The sequence below is a fragment of the Lissotriton helveticus genome, chromosome 7 (assembly GCF_964261635.1).
Source record: "Lissotriton helveticus chromosome 7, aLisHel1.1, whole genome shotgun sequence".
NCBI classification, from domain to species: domain Eukaryota; kingdom Metazoa; phylum Chordata; class Amphibia; order Caudata; family Salamandridae; genus Lissotriton; species Lissotriton helveticus.
The window spans coordinates 986,304,298-986,331,505 of record NC_136068.1 but is presented as its reverse complement, the minus strand read 5'-3'; the positions used below and the strand labels follow the sequence as shown (position 1 = coordinate 986,331,505).

Below are 27,208 nucleotides of genomic sequence, written 5' to 3'. Positions count from 1 at the left end.
ATACAATTTGTCCCATATGCCTTCCTTTAAACTGCTGTATTTCCAGATCGTGCTGCTACATTTAACTACACTTAACCGCACAACAGTTCATGTAACTTTAATATTTTTATAACTTTACAAACTTGTTTTTCGAGTGACATCGCACTGAAAATGTCCAATGTCAACCTTGCGCTTGTCTTTCTTTTTTGCGATGTCACTCAAAGTTCATGTTAAGATAGAAAAGTTTGAGTGACATTGCACTGAAAATGTCAAATTTCAACCTCACGCTGTTGAGAAAGCACTGTTCAAAAGTCAGTCATGCGCTTCCTTCCACTTTCATTCACCCATCATTCATCCATCCATCCACCCACTCTCCATACATCCACACTTTCATCCATCCATTCATCCACCCACCATTTCAACCGTCCATCCATACAGCCTTCCACACTTTCATCCACCCATCATTCATCCACCCTTTCATCCATCCATTCACCCACTCACCATTTCACCCGTCCACCCTCCGACTATACCCTCTAACTCCACCATCCAACTACACCCTTCAACTCAAAACTCCAAATCCACACTGCAACTCCTTCCTCCACCATCCAACTACACCCTCCAACTCAAAACTCCAAATCCACACTCCAACTCCTTCCTCCACCATCAGACTACACCCTCCAACTCAACACTCCAAATCCACACTCCAGCTCCTTCCTCCAACTACAAATCCACCCTCCAAAAACACCATCCATCTCCACCCCCCAACTCCAACATCCAAATACACCCTACAAATCCACCCTCCAACCACAACTCCAGCCTCCAAAACCACCCTCCAAATCCCCCCGCAAACTACAACTACAGACTCCAACTCCACCCTCAAAATCCAACTCCACCCTCCAACTCCACCCTCCAACTCCACCCACCAACTCCACCCTCCAACTCCACCCTCCAACTCCACCCTCCAACTCCACCCTCCAACTCCACCATCCAAATCAAAATCCACCCTCCAAATCCACACTACACCCTCCAACTACACCGTCCAACTACACCCTCCAACTACACCCTCCAACTACACCCTCCAACTTAAACTACACCCTCCAACTTCACCCTCCAACACAACTCCTCAACGCCATAGCAACACTCAATGCCACAGCACCACTCAATGCCACAACACCACTCAGCGCACAGCATCCCTCAATGCCACAGCATCCCGCAACGCCACAGCATTAACACTCAATGCCACAGCACCACTCAATGCCACAGCACCACTTAATGCCACAGCACCACTCAACGCCACAGCACCACTCAACACCACAGCACCACTCAACACCAAAGCACCACTCAGCGCCACTAAACGCCACAGCACCACTCAACGCCACAGCACCACTCAACGCCACAGCACCACTCAACGCAACAGCACCACTCAATGCCACAGCACCACTCAGCGCACAGCATCTCTCAATGTCACAGCATCAATCAACGTCACAGCATCAATCAACGTCACAGCATTACTCAACGCCACAGAATCACTCAACGCCACAGCATCACTCAGCACCACTTAACGCCTCAGCACCACTTAACGCCACAGCACCACTAAATGCCACAGCATCACTCAGCACCACTGAAGGCCACAGCATCACTGAACACCACTGCATCACTCTGGGCAACCATTCAACAACAACTGGTTCTAATATATTCTCTCAATGTTTCAAGCTTTATTACAAATGTCACAAACAGATGTTAATATTTCACTTCTGTTCTTGGTTTTCATCACAATAAAATACACTGAACATAATCTTCCCAAAAGTTATTTACAAAAGTGTAAGCTATTGCCATTATAAATTACAATAACTTTTATTTAAGTATTCATTATTAAAAAAAATAAAAGCCATTGTTATTTGTAATATTAATACATCTAAGTCATGTAAATACAACACATATTGCATTACAAATGTTACAAATGCTATAGGTGTCACGCTTGCGAAAGTTAAAACTATTGGCATTGTAAATGACAAAGCTATTAATTTCGTGATTTTCAAAACCAAACATAAATAAAAAAATTGTCATTTACAATACCAATACCTCAAACTTTCCTAATGCGAGACCTATGGCATTGCAAATGCTTGTTTTGGAACATTATGTTTTAACTGACATTCTTCACCTAACTACACAATCCCTTTAACGTTTGGTTGTTTCAATGAATTTCTAAGATTTTTCTTAATATAAAGTAATTTTTCAGTTTTTACGGTATCGCTGTTCAGTTTTCCTATTGAAAATTGCATGAGGAAAACACATTTTATGAACACTTCCTTTTTCTCAACCCTCGCTCTATCACCTGAAACTTTTTAGGAAGAAGCTGAGGTGGGTGAGACTTTTTTGGAAAGTTTTATGAAGCTTCGTCAAAGAACGCCAAAGATATAAGGAAGCCAAAAAAAGCAATTTCCTATGGAAATGTGGTCCTAACTTGATCTAACAAGTGGCGACCACCACTCAGTAATATATATGTATCTATCTATATCGTCACTGTGTAGAGATCGGAGTTTCTATGATACAGCGTATTTGTTTTGCTAATAACTTTGGCGCAGTTTGAGAAATATTCACAAAACATTAAAACCAAATAAATTCATCTACCTCAGCTCGTTCCTGGAAAGTGTCTGGGTGTTCTGTCAAGTGGGGGTCAACAGAAAGGGTAGTCCCAAAACCCTTTTTGACCATACAATTTCGGTAGGGAATTTTAGGCAGCATTACCGTCAAAACAGCTGACCAGGATTACATCAAATTTGGCAGAAGGCTACATCTTTACCCAGTAAGCATGCTTTTATGTGATTTGATATAAATCTGTTTAGTAGTTTTTAGAAATTAAGGCTCAAAATGTATAGAGAGGAACCACAAATTCAAATAGAGCAGTCCGATTAGCCATGAGGGCTTTTGTCCACGTCGCCTTTTACTCTAGTGGGAGCGAAACGGTCCCTCAATAACTTGCGTTGTTTGACTGGACACAACAGTTTCAAAAACTTTTTGGCCCCCATTATATGGACACAGGGACCTGGTACCAATGTCCCAGAAATAAAAATAAAAACCTATAATACAGGGCAAGGCAGGGAAACAGTGGCCCATGGGCCATGTGGAGGGTTCCTAAAGGGACCACCCTTCTGTCAAATAAAAAACAAAATTGGGTCACTGCTATCTCACAAAAAACTCCCCCAAAAATAAATTATGGAACAGCCTTCAGACTGTGCAAAGTTGTTAATGGAGAGTGACTCCCAATACACTATGAAGGCCTATGAAATGAGCAAGCCCCTACTATGCACAGTCTGCATTCAGTACGCAAACTGGGTGTATAGCCCACTCTCTCCAGAGACCGACGCTCCATTAGATGGGCAAGCCCCTAGTACACACAATCAGTGCTGAATGTGTAGACTGTCAGTAGAGCTCACTCTTTCCAGACAGCTAGGCACCATTAGGTAGGCAAGCCACTACTAGGCAGAGTCTGCACTCAGAGCCCACTCCCTCCAGACATGCAAGCCCTATCAAGTAGGCAAGCACCTAATATACACAGTCTCTGCTCAGAGTGCAGACTGTGCATAGAGCCCACTCCCTCCAAAGACTCAAGCCCCATTAGGTGGGAAACCCCCTCCTATGTGCAGTCCGTGCTCAGTGCTCATACTGTGCTATGTGCAGTCCGTGTTCAGTGCTCAGACTCTGCGTACAGCCCACTTCTTACAGACAACTAAGCCTGATTAAGTGGACAAGTCTAACTATGGACAGTCAGTGCTCCGACTATGCATAGCGCCCACTCCCCAGAGGCACACAGTTCATATTTGGTAGGTAAGCCTCTACTACGCACAGTCATCGATGCAGGCTAACCCCCATTAAGTGGGCAATCTCTTATTATGCAAAATCTGCAGTCAGTGCGCAGACTCTTCGTACAGTCCACTCTCTCCAGGCCCCAAAGCCCTTTTCAGTGGGCAAACCAATACCATGCACAGAATGCACTTTCTGCAATGCTCTTTATGGAGAACCATCTCGCTCTAGACACCCAAGCACTATTAGGTGGGTGAGCCACTACTACACAGCCGCTGCTTTCTCTGTGCAGCTCTTCACAAAGAACTCACTCCCTCCACATACTCAATAGTTCTTTCATAGCCAAAGGGGTACTACATGCAGTTAGGTAGTTCAGTAATATTTCACGTTATGTTAAAAAAACATTGAAATTTACTGAAAAAACTAAAGGTTAAAGTGATGTTATAGTTGTAATAGATTTTTGTTTTACGTTTAAAAAAAACAAGAAATTCACTGAACAAAACAAGGTTAAAGCGACGTTATAGTTAGAGCTGGTGATAATATCTTACTTTACGTTGGAAAGTAAACCTTAGAAGTTCAATAAAAAAAACAAAGATTAATGTGAAGTTATGGTTATGTGAAATTGTTAGTTAAAAAAACTATTTTAAACTAGTTAAAAAACAATTTTAAACTAACACTGAAATTCACCAGTTGTATTTTACTGCACTAAGTATAATTTGCACCCCTGCCATGCACTGCTTATGACCTCACACATGACATGTCCAATGACATTTTTGATGACATCACTGATGACTACTCCAATGACGTTTGCGATGAACCCAAAACTCTCTTGCCACCTGTTACCACTACCCCTCAGTCCCTAAATACCCCTTCCATTAACCTTTAACCTCCTCTTTTTTTGTTACACAAAAATGATGTCATTTTTTTTTAAACACATTCTTGGTATAGTCCTTCGTTGTAAGGTGCCTAAAAATGGTACTTACCTGCATTGCAAAGACTTGAGTTGCAACGTACTTTGTTGTAAAGACTGACTTGTAAATGTTACATCCCCTACAGGTGCTGTTAACAACAGCTAGCACATTAACAAGAGCCAAAATAATTACATTTACTATATGAATAGTCGTTATTGGTATAATCATCACAAACACTTGAATAGACAGGATATGTTGCTTGCCTTTCAAGACACAGTACACAGAATTACTTCAGTACTCACTGGGCTATTTTGAAGTGAAAACTGTTTTAAGGTCCCAGAAACAGAATGAATGCTGGAAATCTAATTTTGAAAACCTGGAGACTGGAAGTAGCATTGTAATCTCTGTCACGTCGGTCAAAATCTTGATGTGTGGCAACTAGAACTACACAAGGTCGCACTGCTCGGATAATGAGAAGTGTCCCCCGGCTTCCTTCAATGTCCTTATATTAAGGTTTCACCAGTAAATATAATGAATAAAATGCGAAGATTTGATGCGGAGATGCTTATGTTTTAATCCATCTTGTTGTATTCACAAGAGTATCTTTAGTTTGAACAAAATCCTTCGATTGTACAATGTGCACTCAAAAAATCCCAATGCATTTCGGCATATCACAAAAATGCCTTCATCCGGGGAATTGGTTTTCTGTCAATAAAGAGAAACAAAATGTGTATAAGAAGTAATGTATCCGAACACGATCGTCAATAGACTGACAGAATTGACGAGAAATGGAAAGGTGCTCGGAGATGTAACACTCTAACACTTATAGCACTTCCGGGATCACGCCATGCTCTAACCCGGTAGAGGACAGTCGAATCTTCGATTCTTCCGCCCGTACACGCCACGGTAAAAGTTTATTAACAGCACACCGTTAGTTTCATCTAACGGTATATTTGCATGAATCGCGTTAGTTACCCTAATAACCTATCTTTTACACGCGTTGACGCTTAAATTTTTTCTCGGTCCCCCAGCCGCCATTATTTCACTGCCGCTTTTCTAACTAGCCACGAACTCAAGTACTGATATCCAAGCACCCGTTTTAAAACTTCAACTTTTCACTACCTTTCACGGACCTTTTACCCAAGGTACATCTCCGAGCACCTTTCCATTTCTCGTCACTTCTGTCAGTCTATTGACGATCGCGTTCGCATACATTACTTCTTATACACATTTTGTTTCTCTTTATTGACAGAAAACCAATTCCCCCGATGAAGGCATTTTTGTGATATGCCGAAATGCATTGGGATTGTTTGAGTGCACATTGTACAATCGAAGGATTTTGTTCAAACTAAAGATACTCTTGTGAATATAACAAGATGGATTAAAACATAAGCATCTCTGCATCAAATCTTCGCATTTTCTTCATTATATTTACTGGTGAAACCTTAATATAAGGACATTGAAGGAGCCCGGGGGACACTTCTCATTATCCGAGCAGTGCGACCTTGTGCATTTGTTACGCCCCCAGTCGGAGGGCGATACCCTGGAGCACCACATAGACTCTAATCATTTACTACACTGCAGTGCGCCCAAATATACCAATTAATACGTCCAAGCAACTAGAACTACCCCAGACTAGCAGCCATACAAGGTTTTACTAGGAGCTAAAAGTGTGGATTTTGATTCATTTTAGGTCAAAATCTACCAGACATCACATCACATCTGTCTGGTTTGCTTAAGACTTCTTTGGGACATTCTGAAAGCTTTCCTGGTAATGCATTCCGCCCATTGCTTACCATTGACTTTATGTTTTGTAACTCACAGTTGCTTTTTTCTATTTGATAGCTTTATTTGTTTTAGGCTGTCCCGCTTTAGTGAGTCCCTCCCATGGAGCATAGCTTGTTAACTGTATTCTTCCACAAATGTTTGCTTTCTGTAACCAGTCCTATAAATTTTGTTCTTCTCTTGACACAATTGCTGTGCATTCAAAGACAGAGGCCAAATGTCAGGCTCTGTTTTCCAGGAGCTTGGTGTTTACTTTTGTTTCTCTGACTTCAAAGTGAGAGATTTTATCTGAACACCTGGGGTTTGTGAACGGACAGGCTTTTTTTCTAGCACAGAACAACATTTTAATGTCTTTAACCTCTTCAGTGCTGCGCGAATTTCGCTGCAGTGCTGAAGGGTTTGAAATCGTATTGGCTCATGACGGAAATGTTCCGTCATCAGCACCGGAGCACCGACGCTGATGACGGAACCGTTCCGTCATGAGCATGGAAGGGGTTAAATGAACCATGCAAATATTTCAGAATCTATCAGAATTAGGATCGCACAAATGAAGCACGTTTTTTTGTAATTCTGAAGTGTGCTGGGAACACTGCACTCTACAACACTCCATTCTATGACACTACTCTACACTCTGTGGCACTCCATTCTGTTGATAAAGACAAAGAGGAGCCCCTTAAAACCAAAGGAATAGGGCACTATACAGTGAACAAGCATTTGCAATGCATAAGGTCTCGCATTAGGAAAGTTTGAGCTATTGGTATTGTAAATGACACATTTTTTATATATGTGTTGGTTTTGAAAATAGCAAAAATAATAGCTTTGTCATTTACAATGCCAATAGTTATAACTTGTGACACCTATAGCATTTGTAATGCAATATGTGTTGTATTCACGTGACTTAGATGTATTGATATTACAAATAACAATGGCTTTGAATTTTTTAAATAATTAATACTTAAATAAAAGTTATTGTAATTTATAATGGCAATAGCTTAAACTTTTGTAAATAACTTTTGTGAAGAATATGTTCAGTGTATTTTATTGTGACGAAAATCCAAGAACAGAAGTGAAATACTAACCTCTTTTTGTGACATTTGTAATAAAGCTTGAAACATTGAGAGATCATATTTGACCCAGTTGTTGGTAAATGGTTGCACAGATTGATGCTGTGGTGGGGCTGAGAGATGTTGTGGTGGCGACTAGTGATGCTGTGGCATTTAATGATCCTGTGGTAGCGCATAGTGATGTTGTTGTGCCCCTTAGTGATGCTGTGGTGATGCGATAGATAGAGTGAGTGGGATAGATAGATAGAGTGAGGGCGATAGATAGATAGAGGGAGGGCGATAGATAGAGGGCAATAGAGAGATTGAGTGAGCGAGATAGATAGATAGATAGATAGATAGGAGTGAGGGCGATAGATAGCTAGACAGATAGATAGAGTGATGGCGATCAGTATCTAAATAAATAAATAGATAGAATGAGGGCGATAGATCGATAGAAAGATAGATAGAGTGAGGGCGATAGATAGATAGAGTGAGGGCGATAGATAGAGTGAGGGCGATAGATAGATTGATAGATAGATAGAGTGAGGGCGATTAGATAGATAGAGTGAGGGCGATAGATAGATAGAGTTAGGGCGATAGATAGATAGAGTTAGGGCGATAGATAGATAGAGTGAGGGCGATAGATAGAGTGAGGGCGATAGATAGAGTGAGGGCGATAGATAGAGTGAAGGCGATAGATAGAGTGAGGGCGATAGATAGAGTGAGGGCGAAAGATAGAGTGAGGGCGATAGATAGAGTGAGGGCGATAGAGTGAGGGCGATAAGATAGAGTGAAGGCGATAGATAGATAGAGTGAGGGCGATTAGATAGAGTGAGGCCGATAGATAGATAGTGTGAGGGCGATTAGATAGATAGACTGAGGCCGATAGATAGAGTGAGGGCGATAGACAGACAGAGTGAGGGCGATAGATCGATAGACAGATAGAGTGAGGGCGATAGATCGATAGACAGATAGAGTGAGGGCGATAGATAGATAGATAGTTGTGTGTGTGGTTGTGTGTGGTTGTGGTTGTGTGTGTGGTTGTGGTTATGTGTGCGTGGTTGTGTGTGTGTGGTTGTGTGTGTGTGGTTGTGTGTGTTATGCTTTGTTTTTCCATGTTTTGTTATGCTATGTTTTGTTGTGTTTGGTATGCTATGTTTTGCTAGGCTATGATAGATTTTGTTTTGTTATGCTATGCTATTTTTGTTATGTTATGCTATGTTTTGTTATGCTATGCAATGTTTTGTTTTGCTATTCTATGCTTTGTTTTGTTATGCTATGCTATGTTTTTTTGCTATCCTATGCTTTGTTTTGTTATGCTATGCAATGCTTTGTTGTGTTTGTTATGCTATGCTTTGTTATGCTATGCTGTGTTGTGTTTAGCTATGCTATGCTTTGTTTTGCTATGCTATGTTTTGTTATGCTATGTTTTGTTATGCTATGTTTTGTTATGCTATGCTATGTTGTGTTATGCTATGCTTTGTTATGCTTTGTTATGCTATGCTATGTTTTGCTATGCTATGTTTTGTTGTGTTTGATATGCTATGTTTTGCTATGCTATTATATGTTTTGCTATGCTATGTTTTGTTATGCCATGTTTTGTTATGCCATGTTTTGTTATGCCATGTTTTGTTATGCCATGTTTTGTTATGCCATGTTTTGTTAGGCTATGTTTTGTTTTGCTATCCTATGCTATGTTGTGTTTTGTTATGCTACGCTATGTTGTGTTTTGTTATGCTATGCTATGTTGTGTTTTGTTATGCTATGCTATGCTATGTTTTGTTATGCTATGTTTTGTTATGCTATGCTATGTTTTGTTATGCTATGCTATGCTTTGTTATGCTTTGTTATGCTATGCTATGTTTTGCTATGCTATGCTTTGTTTTGCTATGCTATGTTTTGTTGTGTTTGATATGCTATGTTTTGCTATGCTATTATATGTTTTGCTATGCTATGTTTTGTTATGCCATGTTTTGTTATGCCATGTTTTGTTATGCCATGTTTTGTTATGCCATGTTTTGTTATGCCATGTTTTGTTAGGCTATGTTTTGTTTTGCTATCCTATGCTTTGTTTTGTTATCCTATGCTATGTTGTGTTTTGTTATGCTATGCTATGTTGTGTTTTGTTATGCTATGCTATGCTGTGTTTTGTTATGCTATGCTGTGTTTTGTTATGCTATGCTATGTTTTGTTGTGTTTTGTTATGCTATTTTTTGTTATGCTATTTTTTGTTATGCTATGTTTTGTTGTGCTTTATTACGCTATGCTTGGTTATGCTATGCTTGGTTATGCTGTGCTTGGTTATGCTGTGCTTGGTTATGCTGTGCTTGGTTATGCTGTGCTTGGTTGTGCTGTGCTTGGTTGTGCTGTGCTTGGTTGTGCTGTGCTTGGTTGTGCTGTGCTTGGTTGTGCTGTGCTTGGTTGTGCTGTGCTTGGTTGTGCTGTGCTTGGTTGTGCTGTGCTTGGTTGTGCTGTGCTGTGTTTTGCTGTGCTGTGCTGTGTCTTGCTGTGCTGTGTCTTGCTGTGCTGTGCTGTGTTTTGCTGTGCTGTGTTTTGCTGTGCTGTGTTTTGCTGTGTTTTGCTGTGCTGTGCTGTGTTTTGCTGTGCTGTGTTTTGCTGTGCTGTGTTTTGCTGTGTTTTGCTGTGCTGTGCTGTGTTTTGCTGTGCTGTGCTGTGTTTTGCTGTGCTGTGTTTTGCTGTGCTATGTTTTGCTGTGCTGTGCTGTGTTTTGCTATGCTGTGCTGTGTTTTGCTGTGCTGTGCTTTGCTGTGCTGTGCTGTGTTTTGCTGTGTTGTGCTATGCTGTGCTTTGCTGTGCTGTGTTTTGCTGTGCTGTGTTGTGCTGTGCTGTGTTGTGTTGTGCTGTGCTGTGTTTTGCTGTGCTGTGTTTTGCTGTGCTGTGTTTTGCTGTGTTTTGCTGTGCTGTCCTGTGCTGTGTTTTGCTGTGCTGTGCTGTGCTGTGTTGTGTTTTGCTGTGTTGTGTTGTGCTGTGCTGTGCTGTGTTTTGCTGTGTTTTGCTGTGCTGTGCTTTGCTGTGCTATGCTGTGTTTTGCTGTGCTGTGTTGTGTTTTGCTGTGCTGTGTTGTGTTTTGCTGTGCTGTGTTGTGTTTTGCTGTGCTGTGCTGTGCTGTGGTGTTGTGTTTTGCTGTGCTGTGCTGTGTTGTGTTTTGCTGTGCTGGTAAGGGTATGTGAGGGTGTGTGTGAGGGGGTGTGAAGGTGAGGGTGTGAGGGTGAGGAGGTGTGTGAGGGTGAGGAGGTGTGTGAGGGGGTGAGGGCGTGAGGGTTGTGTTGTGTTTTGCTGTGCTGTGTTGTGCTGTGCTGTGCTGTGTTTTGCTGTGCTGTGTTGTGTTTTGCTGTGCTGTGCTGTGTTTTGCTGTGCTGTGTTGTGTTTTGCTGTGCTGTGCTGTGTTGTGTTGTGTTTTGCTGTGCTGTGTTGTGCTGTGCTGTGCTGTGTTGTGTTTTGCTGTGCTGTGCTGTGTTTTGCTGTGCTGTGTTGTGTTTTGCTGTGCTGTGCTGTGCTGTGTTGTGTTGTGTTTTGCTGTGTTGTGTTGTGTTGTGTTTTGCTGTGTTGTGCTGTGTTGTGTTTTGCTGTGCTGTGTTGTGTTTTGCTGTGCTGGTAAGGGTATGTGAGGGTGTGTGTGAGGGGGTGTGAAGGTGAGTGTGTGAGGGTGAGGAGGTGTGTGAGGGGGTGAGGGTGAGTGTCTCCAATGAATGTCACTGCTTCGCCTTCTTTGAAAATGTTCAGTGCTGCAAATAGAGCATGCCGCCCTAATTATCACAGCATGAGGCCCCAAAGTGATAATTATCACAGCATGCAGAGAGCCGCCCCACGCTGCTGGAGCACTCAACTGCACATTAATTATAGTTGAGTGCTCCAGCAGCCTGGGGGGCCTGTTGACATGCTGTGATAAGTGGGTCTCATGCTGTGATAATTGTTGCGGCGCCTGAGGAAGTGGAGACTCCTGCTGGGATAATTGGTCTTGTGGGCCTCAGGAAGTAGAGTTTCATGCTGGGATAATTGGTCTGGCGGGCTTGCAGCGCCTGACGTCCAACAAACGTGCACAAGCTGCTCAACCTTGAAGCGCGTTCACAGACCTGGGTCGGCTCGTGCCCAGGTCTGTATCGGGCTCGTTCACAGCTGTTACTCCCTTGACAGGAAGGAAGGTGACTATAGTCTCGCTGGCGGGAGCGCTTCGCGCTCCAACGCCAGCTCGACCTAAAAAAGGGCAGTGTCTTTTGGACCCAATTGCAATCTCCAATCGTCAACCAATCTACACATTACATTCAACCTGGCATATGCTCATCATTACATAACATGCACACTTGAGAGGATTATGTCATATATCTCCCACAAAAAGTCATGAACCATCAGGTAGTACAAAAATATATATAAATCGATTTATTAATTAAAAAACAGATATTGCTAAAATGAAATTTAAAAAAGGGAAATCTCTATAACTTATGAACACAATATATAGTGTTTCTAAATCAACAATAATCACATAGGCTTAAAAAACAATCACATATTAATGCACAATTAATTAAAAAACACAATAAAATGACAAGAGAGTACATAGCACAGACAAACTCAATATGTCATTTGCTTGTTACACATCTGTATTGCAGCAATAATCTAGGCGTAGATCTTGGTACCAAATACTCATTGACCTCTGCCTTTCTCACAGATTGTGTACTATAGTGAGCGTCGACGCGTTTCGATGGATGTATTATTTCACCATCTTTTTCAAGACAAAACGATATTTACTCTCTAGCATTAAAAAATATTTTTTGAGTAATGTCGGTTTTACAACAACCTCCTATGAGCGGTATTAATTGTTTCAGCGATGCTGGACATATGATTCAAAATATAGTATCTCAACTGTATGTCCACTATTCCGTTCATGAACCTTAAGGATATATCTGAGTAATAAAGTGCAACAAGCTATATTTGCTCCATGTATTGTGGCCAAATGGTCTGTAGCCTTCCCGTTTATACGTGGAACCTTCTTAAAGTCCTCCGCAACAAACAATTTGTTTGTGTTTTAGTAGGGCCAAAAACTCATTTCTAATGGAACTGGTTCACTGCTACTACCGGACGAGTTGTTCAAATCTGTCGTCCTCTACAAATCCATCTTTATAATTAGGGTTTGGAATTAGCGCTCGCTCGCTGCAACGTAGAATCGTCATCCCGTAACAGATAGTTGAGCCTATGTGATTATTGTTGATTTAGAAACACTATATATTGTGTTCATAATGTATAGGGTTTTCCCTTTTTTTAATTTCATTTTAGCAATATCTGTTTTTTAATTAACACATCGATTTATATATTTTTGTACACCTGATGGTTCATGACTTTTTGTGGGAGATATATGGCATAACCCTCTCAAGTTTGCATGTGATGTAATGGTGAGCATATACCAGGTTGAATGTAATGTGTAGATTGGTTGGCTATTAGAGATTGCAATTGGGTCCAAAGGATACTGCCCTTTTTGCACATCATTCTATAACACTCAACTCTATAACACTCAACTCTATGACACTGCACTCCACTCTATGCAGCTCCCTCTATGCTATTCCACACCACTTTACTCCCCTCTATTCCACGCCACTTTACCCCACCTCACTCTTTGGCACTCTATGCCACTCCACAACACTTTCCTCTATGACACTCCTCTCCACTTTTCTCCACTCTACAGCCCTCCATTATATGCCACTCCATATCATTCCCCTCTATGATACTCTACTTACTCTACAACACTGCTCTCCACGCACCTCTATGGCACGCTGAACAGCAGCCACACTGGTCTACAACATGCATAAAGCACATTGGCAAAACCAATAGATTTGCTTAGGCAAGACCTAGTGGCTTTACCAATGCATGTGTTTTTTTGCTGCAATCTTTCTGCTGGTATCATTGTGTGCGACGCGAGGAGAGCGCCAAGAACGCCACTAGGACAATATTGTGCAGTAGACAAGATAAATTGCAATAAAAAAGTTAAAGTAACTGGATCTCCAACGTGGGCCACGAATCACGATGCATAAAAAGGGAAACTCATTTTGTACTTTCATTAAAAAAAAGACAAAACTTTACATGTCAAACCCATTGATCTCTTTAGAACAACCTACTAACCATTAACAGTTTACTTCTAACAGTTCATGAACTCTGAATTACATAACAGACTTCATTGTTATCCGAGCTCGGGCTTGAACAAATCTTTACTTGTGCCACAGACCAGGAATGTGCCAACTCTGCCAAACGAGGACAAATTAAGTTATGAAGGAATGGAGGGGCCTTTATTAGGGGTTGTGCGAATAGAGAGGAGTGGGGGTTCTGAATGGAGTTGGTGGGCAGGGGTAGGCAAAGGCAGGATTTACGAGGATGTTGAACAGGAAAATGTCATTGTATGAGGGAAGCACAGTGGGGTGTGACAACGCAGGGTGAAAGCTAGGCTGAGCCTGCAAATGTATAACACAAGGAAAGCGGACTGGGTTTGGGCAGATCAAATTCATTTAATTTGCTGTTGTGTAATAATTATGTTACATTTTTACAACATTCTGCAAAATTTCATTTAATGCTATACTGCCCTTTTGCGCTTTATTTTGGGGTAACATTAAATGGACGTGAGGAAATATTTGGAGTAAAAAATAATATAACATAAAACACCAGCATTTTAAGCAGCTGAACATGTTCTGCTTGTTCGTGGTGTTCTCATGCGCTTGGGGCATTTTTTTGCCGCAAACTGCGCACAATTATGCAACAAACGTAAAGCAAAAATACCCAAGATTATGCCTGTGTAACAGAAATGTCATCCCCCTGCCTGGAGTCCTGAAGTGTGCGGTATGGAGAAAGAAGCACATGTTCGACGACCAAATCTCATGGGGAACACCGTCGGCAGGCTAGGCTTTTAACAAAACAACTCTGCATTCTGGGACTTGTAGTTTTGGATTAACATTGAAGCTATCGTCCTGTAAGCTTAAGACTTCCAAGAGCTGTTAAAACGTCAGAAATGGCATTATGTGTTACACATAGTATGTGATCACTAAATATCAAGGTATGAGAAGGGCATGGACTGAATATGATAGGGTGTAAGAAGTTAACACGGCGGTTGTGTGAGAAGAAGACGGAAGGTCAGTGCTTACCCAGGAGGAAGAGGAGGGTGCAGGTCATTAGCAAGGGCCGCCGCAGCTTCATGGTTCGTCACTCTCGGATGCCTGCTCAAAGCTGCAGACGGAAAGGGCTCGGGCCGTTCTGGGCGAATCTCTGCAGCCTCTGTGCCTGCTCGGGGCACGCGACCGATAACACGGAGGCAGGGAGACCTGAGCTGAGGGGGAGGAGGATACTATGTTTTTACAAGAAAACAGAAAAAAGCAAGCTATTTCGTTCTTTAAACAAGACCCCCTTTCACACCAAAGCGCTGAGCTCAGAGCCTGGCTCTGAGGAGCCTCTCGGAGCAGGAGGGTTTACAGACTCCCAGGCGCGCCGGGGTGGGCACTTCCTGCCAAAATGACCCTTGTTTTCATCTGTTAGTTGGTATAAAGATCTCCGTTTGGTTTTCTTTGCAGTCTGGGATTGTGGCCCTGTTTGTCCCGTTATAAAAATCTGTATTTCTGGCTCCAGAATACAAATAATAAATCTGTCGTGGAGTTGCCTCTCAGGTATTGTCTTCTGAAACCCGGGAGCTCATTACGAGGCCTTCAGCGAGCACTGACGCTTGGTTGAAGCCAACAACAAGTTTCCTTGTCAGTTGAAATTTCGTTTTTACTGTCTTAACTCAGGGAAGAGCGCCTTTGGCCAGGTATTACCGGCTGCCAGGTAAAGGTATGGTTTGAGCGGCATTTTTTTGGGGGTCAATCTTAGAGAAAAGGTTGCCTATTCCACTAGCCTCCTGTTTCTTTCTTTAAAAAAGAATACACAAATGCATATATAGACAAGGTTTGGCCATTCTTCTTCATCCATTGGTCTGTTAAACTGGCATTCATATTTTGCATGGGGCACGGGGGTCAGTCTACTTCGGCCATTGGCTTTCATGTATTCTGGGGGATGGCGTTTTGCCTCTTCACATATGCATGTCCACCTAAGCAGCACTGCACTTCAACGCCAAGGCTATAGGGCCAATTTATCTCATAATTTTTTGTAATCATTTTTTTACTTTTAAACTATTAATTTCTATTTTGCATGTTAGCAAAAAAAATCCTGAAAGTAGGGGAGGAGAACCTGAGGATGAAGTTCTCCCACTCGTGGATTTGCTGCTTCTGTCTGCTAAGAAAGTCTGCAATCTGATTATTTACACCTGGAAGGTGCTCTGCCAGGAGATAAATATTGTGGTGTATAGCCCTTTTCAAATGTCTTGTGCTAGGTGGGACAGTTGGAGAGTGTGCCCCCCCTCTGTTTTTGTATATAGTACATAGCTGTCATGTTGTCCTTGCGGACTAGGACAACTTTGCCTAATAGGTGAGTTTGAAAGGCTTTGAGCGCTATAAACGGTGCTAGTAGCTCTGGATAATTTATATGTAGATGTTTGTGCTTTAGATTCCACAATCCTTGGATTGTGTGATCCTGTAAGTGAGCCCCCCAACCAGTGAGCGATGTGCCTGCTGTTAGCACTGTCTGTGGAACAGGGTCGATGAAGGGCCACCCTTTGGATACAGGTGGGTTTGGAGACGTGGCTGAAGGAGAAGTGTGGGCTAGAGGAGCAGATGGCGTTGAGCGTGTGTCCGGCGATGTGGGTTGGCGTCGTGACGAGCTGTTCCATACCGAGGTTGGCGAGGTTGTCTATCCGGGTGGAGGAGTTGCTGTTGTTGTTCTCCAGATGGAAGTTCAGGTCTCCGAGGAGGATGTTGTCGGTGGAGGTCACTGCGTTGTGGTATATAAATAAATAATACCGGATCTAGGTTTGACTAGGCATAGCAATAACAGATAGCTCAATAAAATAAGAGTCAAGATTCGAGGTAGTAGGAGTTTGCAGGTTTATTACAGCATAAAGGACAGGAACAGGACAACCTGCACAGGAATAGGATGGCAGAGCCCGGCAGCTGCCGGGGCTGGATCTGGGATGAGCGCGCTAGCATTTAATAACAATACACGATCATATATACTAAAACAGTTGCATTACAATACATACGATAGGCGGAGCAGTGGGTGGAGCAAAGGGTGTGACGCGTAGTAGTCGCGAAAGATAAGGGTGAAAGTGGGTGTAACAGGGCGTGTCCATAGACATGTGATGCAAACGTAACAGAATATGTCATGAATGGGGCGGAAACATGGAGGGGGCTACCTAAGGAGCCGGGACCTCTAACCTGATGGTGCGTGCAAACTGGCAATGACGTGTTACTAGGAGAAGCTGGGGGCTACGAACTCTGTGCTAGGAGCAGAGACTGAAGTCTGGAGAGTCAGGGCGACATGTACCTAAACAGTATCTAGTATCTGATGTTTAGAGAACATGTTGATAGAATCCAAAAGTTATTGGGGTAAAGGCTAACAGACTCTAAGACTGGAGCATGCATTATTCTACATGTAGTGCGTGATGAAGAATATTAAATGACCATAAATACAGTATTTCTCTTACATGGAGACGTAAAGGCTAGACAATGACGGAAACTATTGATGCAGTTCAGTAGCTTCAGGAATGCAGAGAAGGAGGGCTGGACTGATAACTAGAATCATAACATACTCTTGGCAGACTCAGAGGCAGAGCCAGGCTGAACCGGGCACTGTGAGGCAGGAAGTAAGTGAAGGGTCAGGGATACAGGTGGGGGCTGTATCGCTCCTCAGCGAGGCTCAGGAGACAGGAGCTGAATCTGGTGTCCGGGCCCTTTTGAGGCCTAGAAACGGGGACTTTACAATGGAATAACGTGCACACTGAGAAACGTGGCAACGTAACTTTACATAGGCCTGATATTCGTAGTATTCACGAGAACTGGAAACTGGCATACTAGAGATGGACACAACTATAAGTGCATCATTAATCGAACATGGGGAATACAAATGCATATTAATCATGCACAGATAACATATGATGGAGGACGCGTAGGGACACAGAACATGGCAGAATTTACTTTTCCACATTCCCTCCTTGTCACTACGTTTCCATCAGGAAACATCAATATTCATGATACCATCTATCATTTCATACAGTATCATTTGCTCGTCTCGAATTTTCTTGGAACGGGATTTAGAACGGGGCTTGGGACTAGGAATACAAGAGGTAGCACAAATGCCGCAAATCGCAGGGCCACATTGTATACAGAGGCAGCAGCTGAATATGATCGCTACTGCGATACCTAGAAAAGACAATACTTTCCATCCCCAGGCGGAAATTATATTCCAGAACCAACCGGACCATGTCCAGGTGCCTGGGTCTTGGTGTAACAGATGGGCAATTTTATGGAGTCTGGTTATAGCTGAATAAACAGACGGCGCGTTATTTGGAATGAAAATGCAGCAACTAGATCCGATGACTCTACATGCCCCGCCCCTATCGGCCAGTATGACGTCAAGGACGAGACGATTTTGTAAAACGACAAATCTCATAGCAGATTGCTCTTCAGTTAAGTTACCTAGGGCAGAGGCAGTCTCATTTACTACAGCTTCAAGGGTTCTGGTTAACCTACGGATTAGCTTACTATTCTGGATAGGTCCTATAAAGAAGAAGAAACCTCTATTGAAATCTGTATACTGTTCTAGAGCAGTTTCAGTATAATCGACAATTGGGGACTCGATCTCCCTTTTATGTCTAATGTGTACTAGATGTGTGTTTCTGTGATAATCAGATGGGGCTAGGAAAACTGGTGGCACTAGGAAGGCAATGTAACAGGTTCCCTCCCAATCGAGGGGCAGACGAACATATGCGGTTTGACCACAAATAAAATAAGAATGACGTGAAGCTTTGAAAATAGATTTCCCACTGTCACTATACTTGACAATAGTAGTACAATCACTATGGCCTACATGTACGGAACCATTATTTCGGACACATAATTCACCTTTGACTGGTAATACGGAAATAGCAGGTAAGTCTGGAGTGGAATCAGACTGAACATTCAGGACCATAAAATTCGAAGAATAATTACCTAAATTGTAAACTTCGTTTTCTAGATCTAACCCTGTTCTGTGGGGAAGACCTTGCTTGTCTGGAAAACATGTACTGTTAAGGAAAGACATATCTGTTGAGGATGACGTTAACGTGGACCATGCTCCACACGAACCATTATGTGAAAATGGATAAGGAAAGAGTGGCAGAACTCCCTTCGGTGTCTGGAAAGGGGGGAGTCGACCACACACCCAACAATTAGTGGCATTGCTGGTCTGGTGTGAGTAATGTAACATGCGGATAAAAGAATTGTTACGCATAGCGAGGCGGTAAGAGAGTTCATGAGGAGGCAGATCACTAAACGTGTGCTCTACTGTAACATTAGAAGACTTATTTACATGAGAAACTGGAAAATACAGGTAAAATGCATAACTGGTGCAGGAAATCATAATGCTGAGAAATAAAACGAAACTTAGAAAAACGATACATCGGATTGAGTTTTGACTAACTCTCTCACTATGGGGGTCTATTTTATACATGTCAGAAACCGGTCTAACCGTTTCACCTAGGGGAGGACTTAGACAATCAAACTGGCTGACTTATTTTACTAGACCTTAACTTTAATTTATACTCCTGTTGCCGAGTTGTCTCTAACAGGGAGGGTGCAGTAACAGTGTCTTTTGCGGGACAGTCCTTAAGAATAGTATTTTGGCAGTCCTTTAAATCCTCGGAAATGTTCTTTGAAACTGGTTTCAATCCATAAAACTTTTTGATATGCGAAAGATGCACCCAGCCTTTGCGTCCCTCCAACTTCACGGCTGTACGGGTGGCCAGGAGGACCTGTCGGGGCTCCTTCCAGCGAGGCTCCAGCGGACTTGAACGATCGAAATTTCGCACTAGGACCATGGATCCGGGAACGATTTCATGCGGTGCCACCTCGGTATTGTCTGGAAATGCGGCGGCAACCTGTGAACGACAAGAGTTGAGGGCAGACATCAAGGAAGCTAGGTAATCTGTCAGCTTTGATATTTCATTTACGATAGGTTTTCCTGAAAATCCAAGGGAAACATTTCTAGAGCCTGAGAGCGGAGCCCCTGGAACTTCGGCGTGGCTGATGGTGGTCCTACTTGCCCCTGTATCAATCAGAAACTTTCGGTCTTTCCCTAATACTTGACTGTGAACATAGGGACCTTCTTGATCTACAGGTATCTCGATGAGAGGCAAGCCTACCTCCCTCTCTAGGCTGTTTCATGAATACGGTTGATACTCTGGATACTCTGACTGAGCATACTGGTACATCTGCTGTGTAACATGCTGTGTTGCAGCGATGGGCTGCGGTACAGTAACTGTCTGTTGTGCATTCTGTGGCTGAGGAGTCTGTGAAACTTGCTCTTGTCTGGGCGGACGTGGTCTTTCTTTAGTCTTACCGGTAGCTATGTTGTGTTTCAGAACTGCACACTCGTTTATAAAATGACCTGGCTGTTTACAATAATTGCAGTTTCCTTTAACGGGAGGTGCAGGATGACTGGCTTGATTCGGACCCCTTTTCTGACTGTCTTGAGGAACAGATTGTGCAACTAGTACTTTCATTTTCGTGTCTTTCATACGTTTCCTTTCATGTTCTTGTTCTTCTCTGATTCTATTCTGGTGATATTGAAGCATCTGTAACATCTGGGACGGGGTATTAGCTTGCCAGGTACTTTCGACCTTCAAAACTCGATTCTTAATTGGTGGACTTGAATTCTCGACTAATTTAGTAACAAAAAGATGAGGGTATGACTCACTACTCGTCTTGAGGCCACTGTTTATAATAAAACATTTTTCAAATCTAGAGTAAAAATCACTAGTGTCTTCGTCTTGTTTCTGTTTACATGCTGAGATTGCATCCCAGTCTTCCTTTTTAGTGGTTAATAATCTGGGCAAAACTTGTATTAATAATTCTGGTAATTCTTTACATTTATCTCCAAGACCGGTACCTGGTACTCGTGCCTTGTCTTCAGCTTCTAGGACTGCCCAATCAATCTTTTTCTCTCCCACCTCCCATTCTTTTTCCTTGAGTTTCTCATATACCCCTGCGGGCAACAGGACCTTTAACATTTTAATGATATCTGGATACGTGTATTCTCCCATACGGAGCATGTCTTTTAATTCTCGGTGGAACCCTGCTGGATCTTTATCATGACAGGGAATTAACTTTTTCATCTCTAAGAGTTCCATCTTTGTGATCGGGGTGTAAACAAACACTCGTTGCATTTCACCACCGTCTGTCTTAACTGGATGCACTTCTCGTAACGGATTCTGTCTGTCTATGTAAAAGGGTTTACTTTCTGGGAGTGAGACATGAACAAAATGTGGGTTCAGAAACGTTCTGTATTTGTGGCGCTGTTCTAGAATGACACTAATTAAATCGGTACCTAAACCTTTCCATTTATACTGTAGTAACTCGTTCAAGACATCATGTAACGGACCTGGATCAGAATGTTGACCCTCATACAATGTAATGAGGTGCTGGATCATATACATACCCACCAGTCGTTGCTCGGCTGGGGGCAATTTTAGAAACATTTGTGCCACTATTTCGTCTGGAAAAGTGGTAGAATCAGTAATCCATCGGACTGCTGATCGGACTAGTTCTTGTTCATGCATAGTACTTAACTCGCTATAACCGATTCGTGATTTCAGAATGTGGTCGGTAGCTTGAAATACTTGTTCTAGAGAACCTTGTTCTGATGCTGGATGATGGAAGGTTGACTTGTGTTCTAGGCGTAAATGGCGATCTGGAAATCTAGATTTTCCTACATACGCTATTCTGGCGGGATTCTCGTCCTCTACCTCTTCCGCAGAGTCATTTTCTTTCTCGCTTACTTGTGCTGCCTTGCGTTGATCATGTAACCTTATTATTTCCTTACGAATTTTCTTGTACATTCTCTCTATACTACTGATAGTCTTGTGCTTACCCTCGGCTATATTCTCACTCCACCTTGTCAGGGTTCTCATTTCGACTTGATCTTTGGTCGGATAATCTTGTTCCCTTATTAGACAATTAATCAGAAACTTTAATATCATGAGCTGGATCTCAACTTTCCTTTGAGACATGACTTCACTAATACTTTCTGGATTATCCCCTGTACGGATGAAACGATATATTCTGTCTAGATCTTCCTTCATATTCGGTAAAGTGACCAAGTACTCGGACACCTGCCTAACACGCACGGAAAATATAACCATACTATCCTCGCCTGGAACTGGATCATAACAGCATTCAGTAAGAGCTCGCCTGATTTCTGCAATGGACTGATATTTAGGCGTACGCTGTAACGCACGTTCATGTAACTCGACTGCTCCTGGACGTCTATTTGGCGGCGGGGTCTGAGGAGGACCTCCTCCTGCGGCCCCTAAACTGGAACCATCGACTGATGCTCTTCGTGCTGGCAGAGCGGGAATTTGAAATACAGGCTGGACCGGGGGTGCCGTAGCAGGTACTGCAAGGGGTGCCCCGGTGTCTGGAGGAGCAGGAAGTGCCTGATTTACAGGGACTGGCGGAGCGGGATTTGCATATTCCGGGACTGTGTCGTCCAAATAGGACGAAATGAAAATATCAGCTGCGGTCGGTTTGTGACGTAGCTTGGTCGGAACTAATGGTGGCGGAAAATTACTGGATGCCTCCGGGGTCGCTTTTGGCAAGCCCTCGGCAAGAAGAGGATACATACCCTTAATAAGAGCATGCCTCTGTCTGTCTGACTGTTCGGTTTTAATTCGTTGACCTATCTCGATTAATTCTTTTTCTTGTGCTCGCTCTAAGGATTCTCTACTTAATTCAGACTTTCTGATTTCTTTTTCGGTTCTTTTATGAGATTCTTTGCGCCATAACTCGATGGCGTCTTTCTGTGACTGTCTGGCTTTCTTTTTCCATAATGCTTCTTCTACTCTCATGATGCACTCGGCATCCCACGTACCTGATACGGGCCATCTATACTTTTCTTCTAACTCCTTGGTATACTCTACCCATAAATCTAGATATAATATGGCGCTTATGCCATGCTTCTGATACATAAAATGACCTGGACTGTCCCTAGGCGGAACAGGAACTGCTTCTTCTAGCAGACCCTTTCTAGTTTTTAACTGACGTAATCTCGAAAAGAGGGACATTGCAAACTTGAATCTGAACACAATACAATACACGAGGAACAATAACAATTGAGAAAACAATTCAGGCATACCACGACATTGAAAATACATTGAATAACATTATGAAGCAACAGTTCGGACAGAATACTACCTGGAACACTGAGAACAGAAACACATGAATTTCTCGAGAACGGAACAGGCTAGAATTACTGGATGCGCTGCTGAAACAGCACGGAACATACCGGTCCCATAAAGGGACGCATCAAGACCCGTATCCACCTAGGTGAACACTTCGTTTCAGATCTGCGTACCCAGACCCATTGGACCAGAGGCAATTTAGATTGACCCTGGCTAGATACTACCCCAGCAACGGTACTCACTGGGCAGCAAGAACGGAAGGCCTCGGACTGGACTGGACTGCTTCGACGCCGGACGGACGAACTTCGGACTTCTGTTACGGGTGGGCCTCCGGATACCTCGGACCTTGGACTCTCGGCTTGGGCTCTGGTCGGGACTCGCCGCGTTCCTCCACCGTCTCGTCTGGATGCTGGACCGCCTCCTCCGTCTCCTCCGTGGGCCTGAGGGATACTTAAAGCAGAAATATCTGCCGGTGCGCAGAAGAGTTCCGTCACGACTGCAGAGGGTCAGGGGGTCGGCGTGGCTTCACCGACGCGTGGGGAAAGGGCAGGTCCCTGTTCGGGCGCCATTATGTGGTATATAAATAAATAATACCGGATCTAGGTTTGACTAGGCATAGCAATAACAGATAGCTCAATAAAATAAGAGTCAAGATTCGAGGTAGTAGGAGTTTGCAGGTTTATTACAGCATAAAGGACAGGAACAGGACAACCTGCACAGGAATAGGATGGCAGAGCCCGGCAGCTGCCGGGGCTGGATCTGGAATGAGCGCGCTAGCATTTAATAACAATACACGATCATATATACTAAAACAGTTGCATTACAATACATACGATAGGCGGAGCAGTGGGTGGAGCAAAGGGTGTGACGCGTAGTAGTCGCGAAAGATAAGGGTGAAAGTGGGTGTAACAGGGCGTGTCCATAGACATGTGATGCAAACGTAACAGAATATGTCATGAATGGGGCGGAAACATGGAGGGGGCTACCTAAGGAGCCGGGACCTCTAACCTGATGGTGCGTGCAAACTGGCAATGACGTGTTACTAGGAGAAGCTGGGGGCTACGAACTCTGTGCTAGGAGCAGAGACTGAAGTCTGGAGAGTCAGGGCGACATGTACCTAAACAGTATCTAGTATCTGATGTTTAGAGAACATGTTGATAGAATCCAAAAGTTATCGGGGTAAAGGCTAACAGACTCCAAGACTGGAGCATGCATTATTCTACATGTAGTGCGTGATGAAGAATATTAAATGACCATAAATACAGTACTTCTCTTACATGGAGACGTAAAGGCTAGACAATGACGGAAACTATTGATGCAGTTCAGTAGCTTCAGGAATGCAGAGAAGGAGGGCTGGACTGATAACTAGAATCATAACATACTCTTGGCAGACTCAGAGGTAGAGCCAGGCTGAACCGGGCACTGTGAGGCAGGAAGTAAGTGAAGGGTCAGGGATACAGGTGGGGGCTGTATCGCTCCTCAGCGAGGCTCAGGAGACAGGAGCTGAATCTGGTGTCCGGGCCCTTTTGAGGCCTAGAAACGGGGACTTTACAATGGAATAACGTGCACACTGAGAAACGTGGCAACGTAACTTTACATAGGCCTGATATTCGTAGTATTCACGAGAACTGGAAACTGGCATACTAGAGATGGACACAACTATAAGTGCATCATTAATCGAACATGGGGAATACAAATGCATATTAATCATGCACAGATAACATATGATGGAGGACGCGTAGGGACACAGAACATGGCAGAATTTACTTTTCCACAGCGTGTGTGCTGATGAAGTCGGCGATGGTGTCGCAGAATTGTGGTCAGGGTCCGGGTGGTCTGTAGACAAGGGTGCCTCTTAGGGTGGTCTTGGGTTCCGTGTGGATCTGGAAGTGCATGTGTTCAGCGGTGCTGAGAGTGTCGTTGGTGTTTGTTGAGACCCTGATGGTCTTCTTGTGGACGATGGCGATTCCTCCTCCGACACCGTTGGTGGGGTCTCTGCAGGTGATCTTGTATCCGTCGGGGATGGCTATGGCGATGTCTGGAGAGGAGGCTTCGTTCATCCAGGTCTCGGTAAGGAAGGCGACGTCTGGAGATGCGGTGTCTAGTAGGTCCCAGAGCTCGACGCGTGTTTGCGTGTGTTGATCAGGATGCATCGGAGCTTGTTGTGTTTTGTTGTGGCGGGTGTCTCTGTGTCTTCGATGCAGGAGAAGCTGCAGTTCTGGCAGGCGAAGGGACCGTGGGTGTGCTTCGGGGTGGCCCTGCAGCAGGTGGGGGTTTGTCCTAGGTTGAGAGCGATGAGGGTGCTGGCGTCGTATCGAGGCGGTCTTCATGGCTGGTGCGGGCGTCAGGGGTTCTGGCGCTGGGCGCGGTCCAGGCGCAGACGAGCTTGCCTTCGGCGCGCTAGATATATTAGAAAGTACATTTGGCTAGTCCAGGTTGAGGCCATAATGAGAAAACACACAATATGTGAGTTTAGCCAGTAAAATGCAGTTCACATTATTGAAAGATGCTGGTTTTAGGATATTGGAGTTTTAGATTTTTTATTTTCCTTATGATTCTTAGTGAAGATGGGTTTATTGAGTCATTGTGATTCCGTGATCTATGTTGTAGGATATAATTTGGGCTTGATGCAAGACTGATGATAAGAGGAGAATTATAGGAAATTGGCTAGGAACAGCTATAGGTGATTGAGTAATTTGTTTTAAAACTATTTCCAAGGAATCGTTTTTTTATATTAATAATATTCTATAAAGTAAATCTGATTCTTAAATATTTGAATTATCTTAGGACACAATCTCTGCGGTATCTCAATGAGGAGACATGGATAAATGGATGCATGGGAGACATGATGAATAATATGAACAACCGGCGTCTACTCCTTATACCTGAAGAAATATTAAGCTCTGATCATACATAAGAGATATAGGTCTACGAACACTCATCAATACCGTTTATATCGCTGACAATACAAATAGTGTTTTTTTAACATATGTGATTTACTATTGCCTAACTAAATGGCAAGAATTAAAATGTATACCTAGCATTTTACAAGCAGCTGTTTGCAGGGAGTGTATGACCCACAGAGCTATTTGAGCAGGATTAGAACTTCTGATGCCCATGTTACACAATGATCTCTGCAATAAAAACAATCGCCCACTGAATTATTCTACATGGAAAACTAACCTGTGAGATGTTGGCTACAAACAGTACTCTGAAGTGGACATGTTAAACTCCAAGTTATTTTATGATGATTCAAATTTGTGATCAGTGATTACACTCCAACCTTTGAACAAGTGCATTAACCGACAGAGCTGTCTAACCAGTATTTTACCTTGAGGCATGCTAGATATGCATAAACATCTACAGGAGGTGTGTTGACACTCTAATTAACTAATTACGAGGGTTGATGGGTAGGATCAGGACTATCTGAGTCTTCGTAAGACCTAGTGAGTCTTCGTAAAACTAATTCCAAGCCAATAAAAAAACTCTTATTAGACAGGATTCCAGGTTAAATGTTGTGGTTGTATTTAAAATAAAGATCATTACAGAAAATTAGTTTGTTAATCAATGATGAATTAACTCACAGAAAATTGGCTAAAGTCATAATCTGTGAGAGGACCAACATAAATTCAACTCTGAAGCAAGGCAATAGCCAGAACCAAGCTAATCTCAGCAAGAGGACCAACGTACAGTCTGTCTTCAGACGAAAGCAAAGAATGCTCAAGTATAAAATAAATGAATAGACCAGTATAGAGTCTGTCCCCTAAGAAGTAAGCCAAAAGACTGGCCCATTCCCCAAAAGAAACATAATCTTTTATAAGGTTTCAGAAAAGGGACAAAAAACATTCATGCCATTGCATTATGTAAATGGGCTTTAAGAATATGATAATTTTGCATAGCCACCAATCTAATTATGAATTTGCGGTCACTAAACGCATCACCTACTTCCAAAAGCACGTGATTGTTTAGCCTAATACATAATCTCGACAACAAAAGGAAAGGAAACATTACACAATGAGTTTCTTCTGCGCATTCACAAAAACAGACATAACTTTACAAATTAATACTCTTGGAATAACATTTGAAGAAAGCTAGTAAACTGTTATTTCAACCATACACTTGCAGAGAGAGCAGGATTTGCTTCTGAATTAAAACAATTTCCTGAAAGAGAACAAACACATACACATGCTCAGTGTGTGCACAGCAAGTAAGAACATATCTTTACATTTATGTAACGCAACATTACAATAGTCCGTTTATCTAATGAACGGTCTTTATCAAAGGTATGAGCCTAAAATGCAGACTGTGTAAACCAAGTCAGACATCTTTATGATCATATTTTCCTTGCTGTAAATTTCTTTGCAGGCATATGGGAACAGCAGGCCTGCACG

General features: G+C 42.9%; 1 protein-coding gene across 1 annotated transcript in view; it reads right to left on the bottom strand.

Annotated features, from left to right (window-relative positions):
- LOC144769492 (platelet-derived growth factor receptor-like protein) overlaps positions 1–14,957 on the bottom strand; it is a 63,359-nt gene extending 48,402 nt beyond the window's left edge. Inside the window, exon 1 of the mRNA XM_078653624.1 lies at positions 14,662–14,957. Coding sequence (XP_078509750.1) covers positions 14,662–14,713 — 52 coding nt within the window. The 5' untranslated portion in view covers positions 14,714–14,957. The remainder of the gene's footprint in view (positions 1–14,661) is intronic.
- Positions 14,958–27,208: the final 12,251 nt, after the last annotated feature.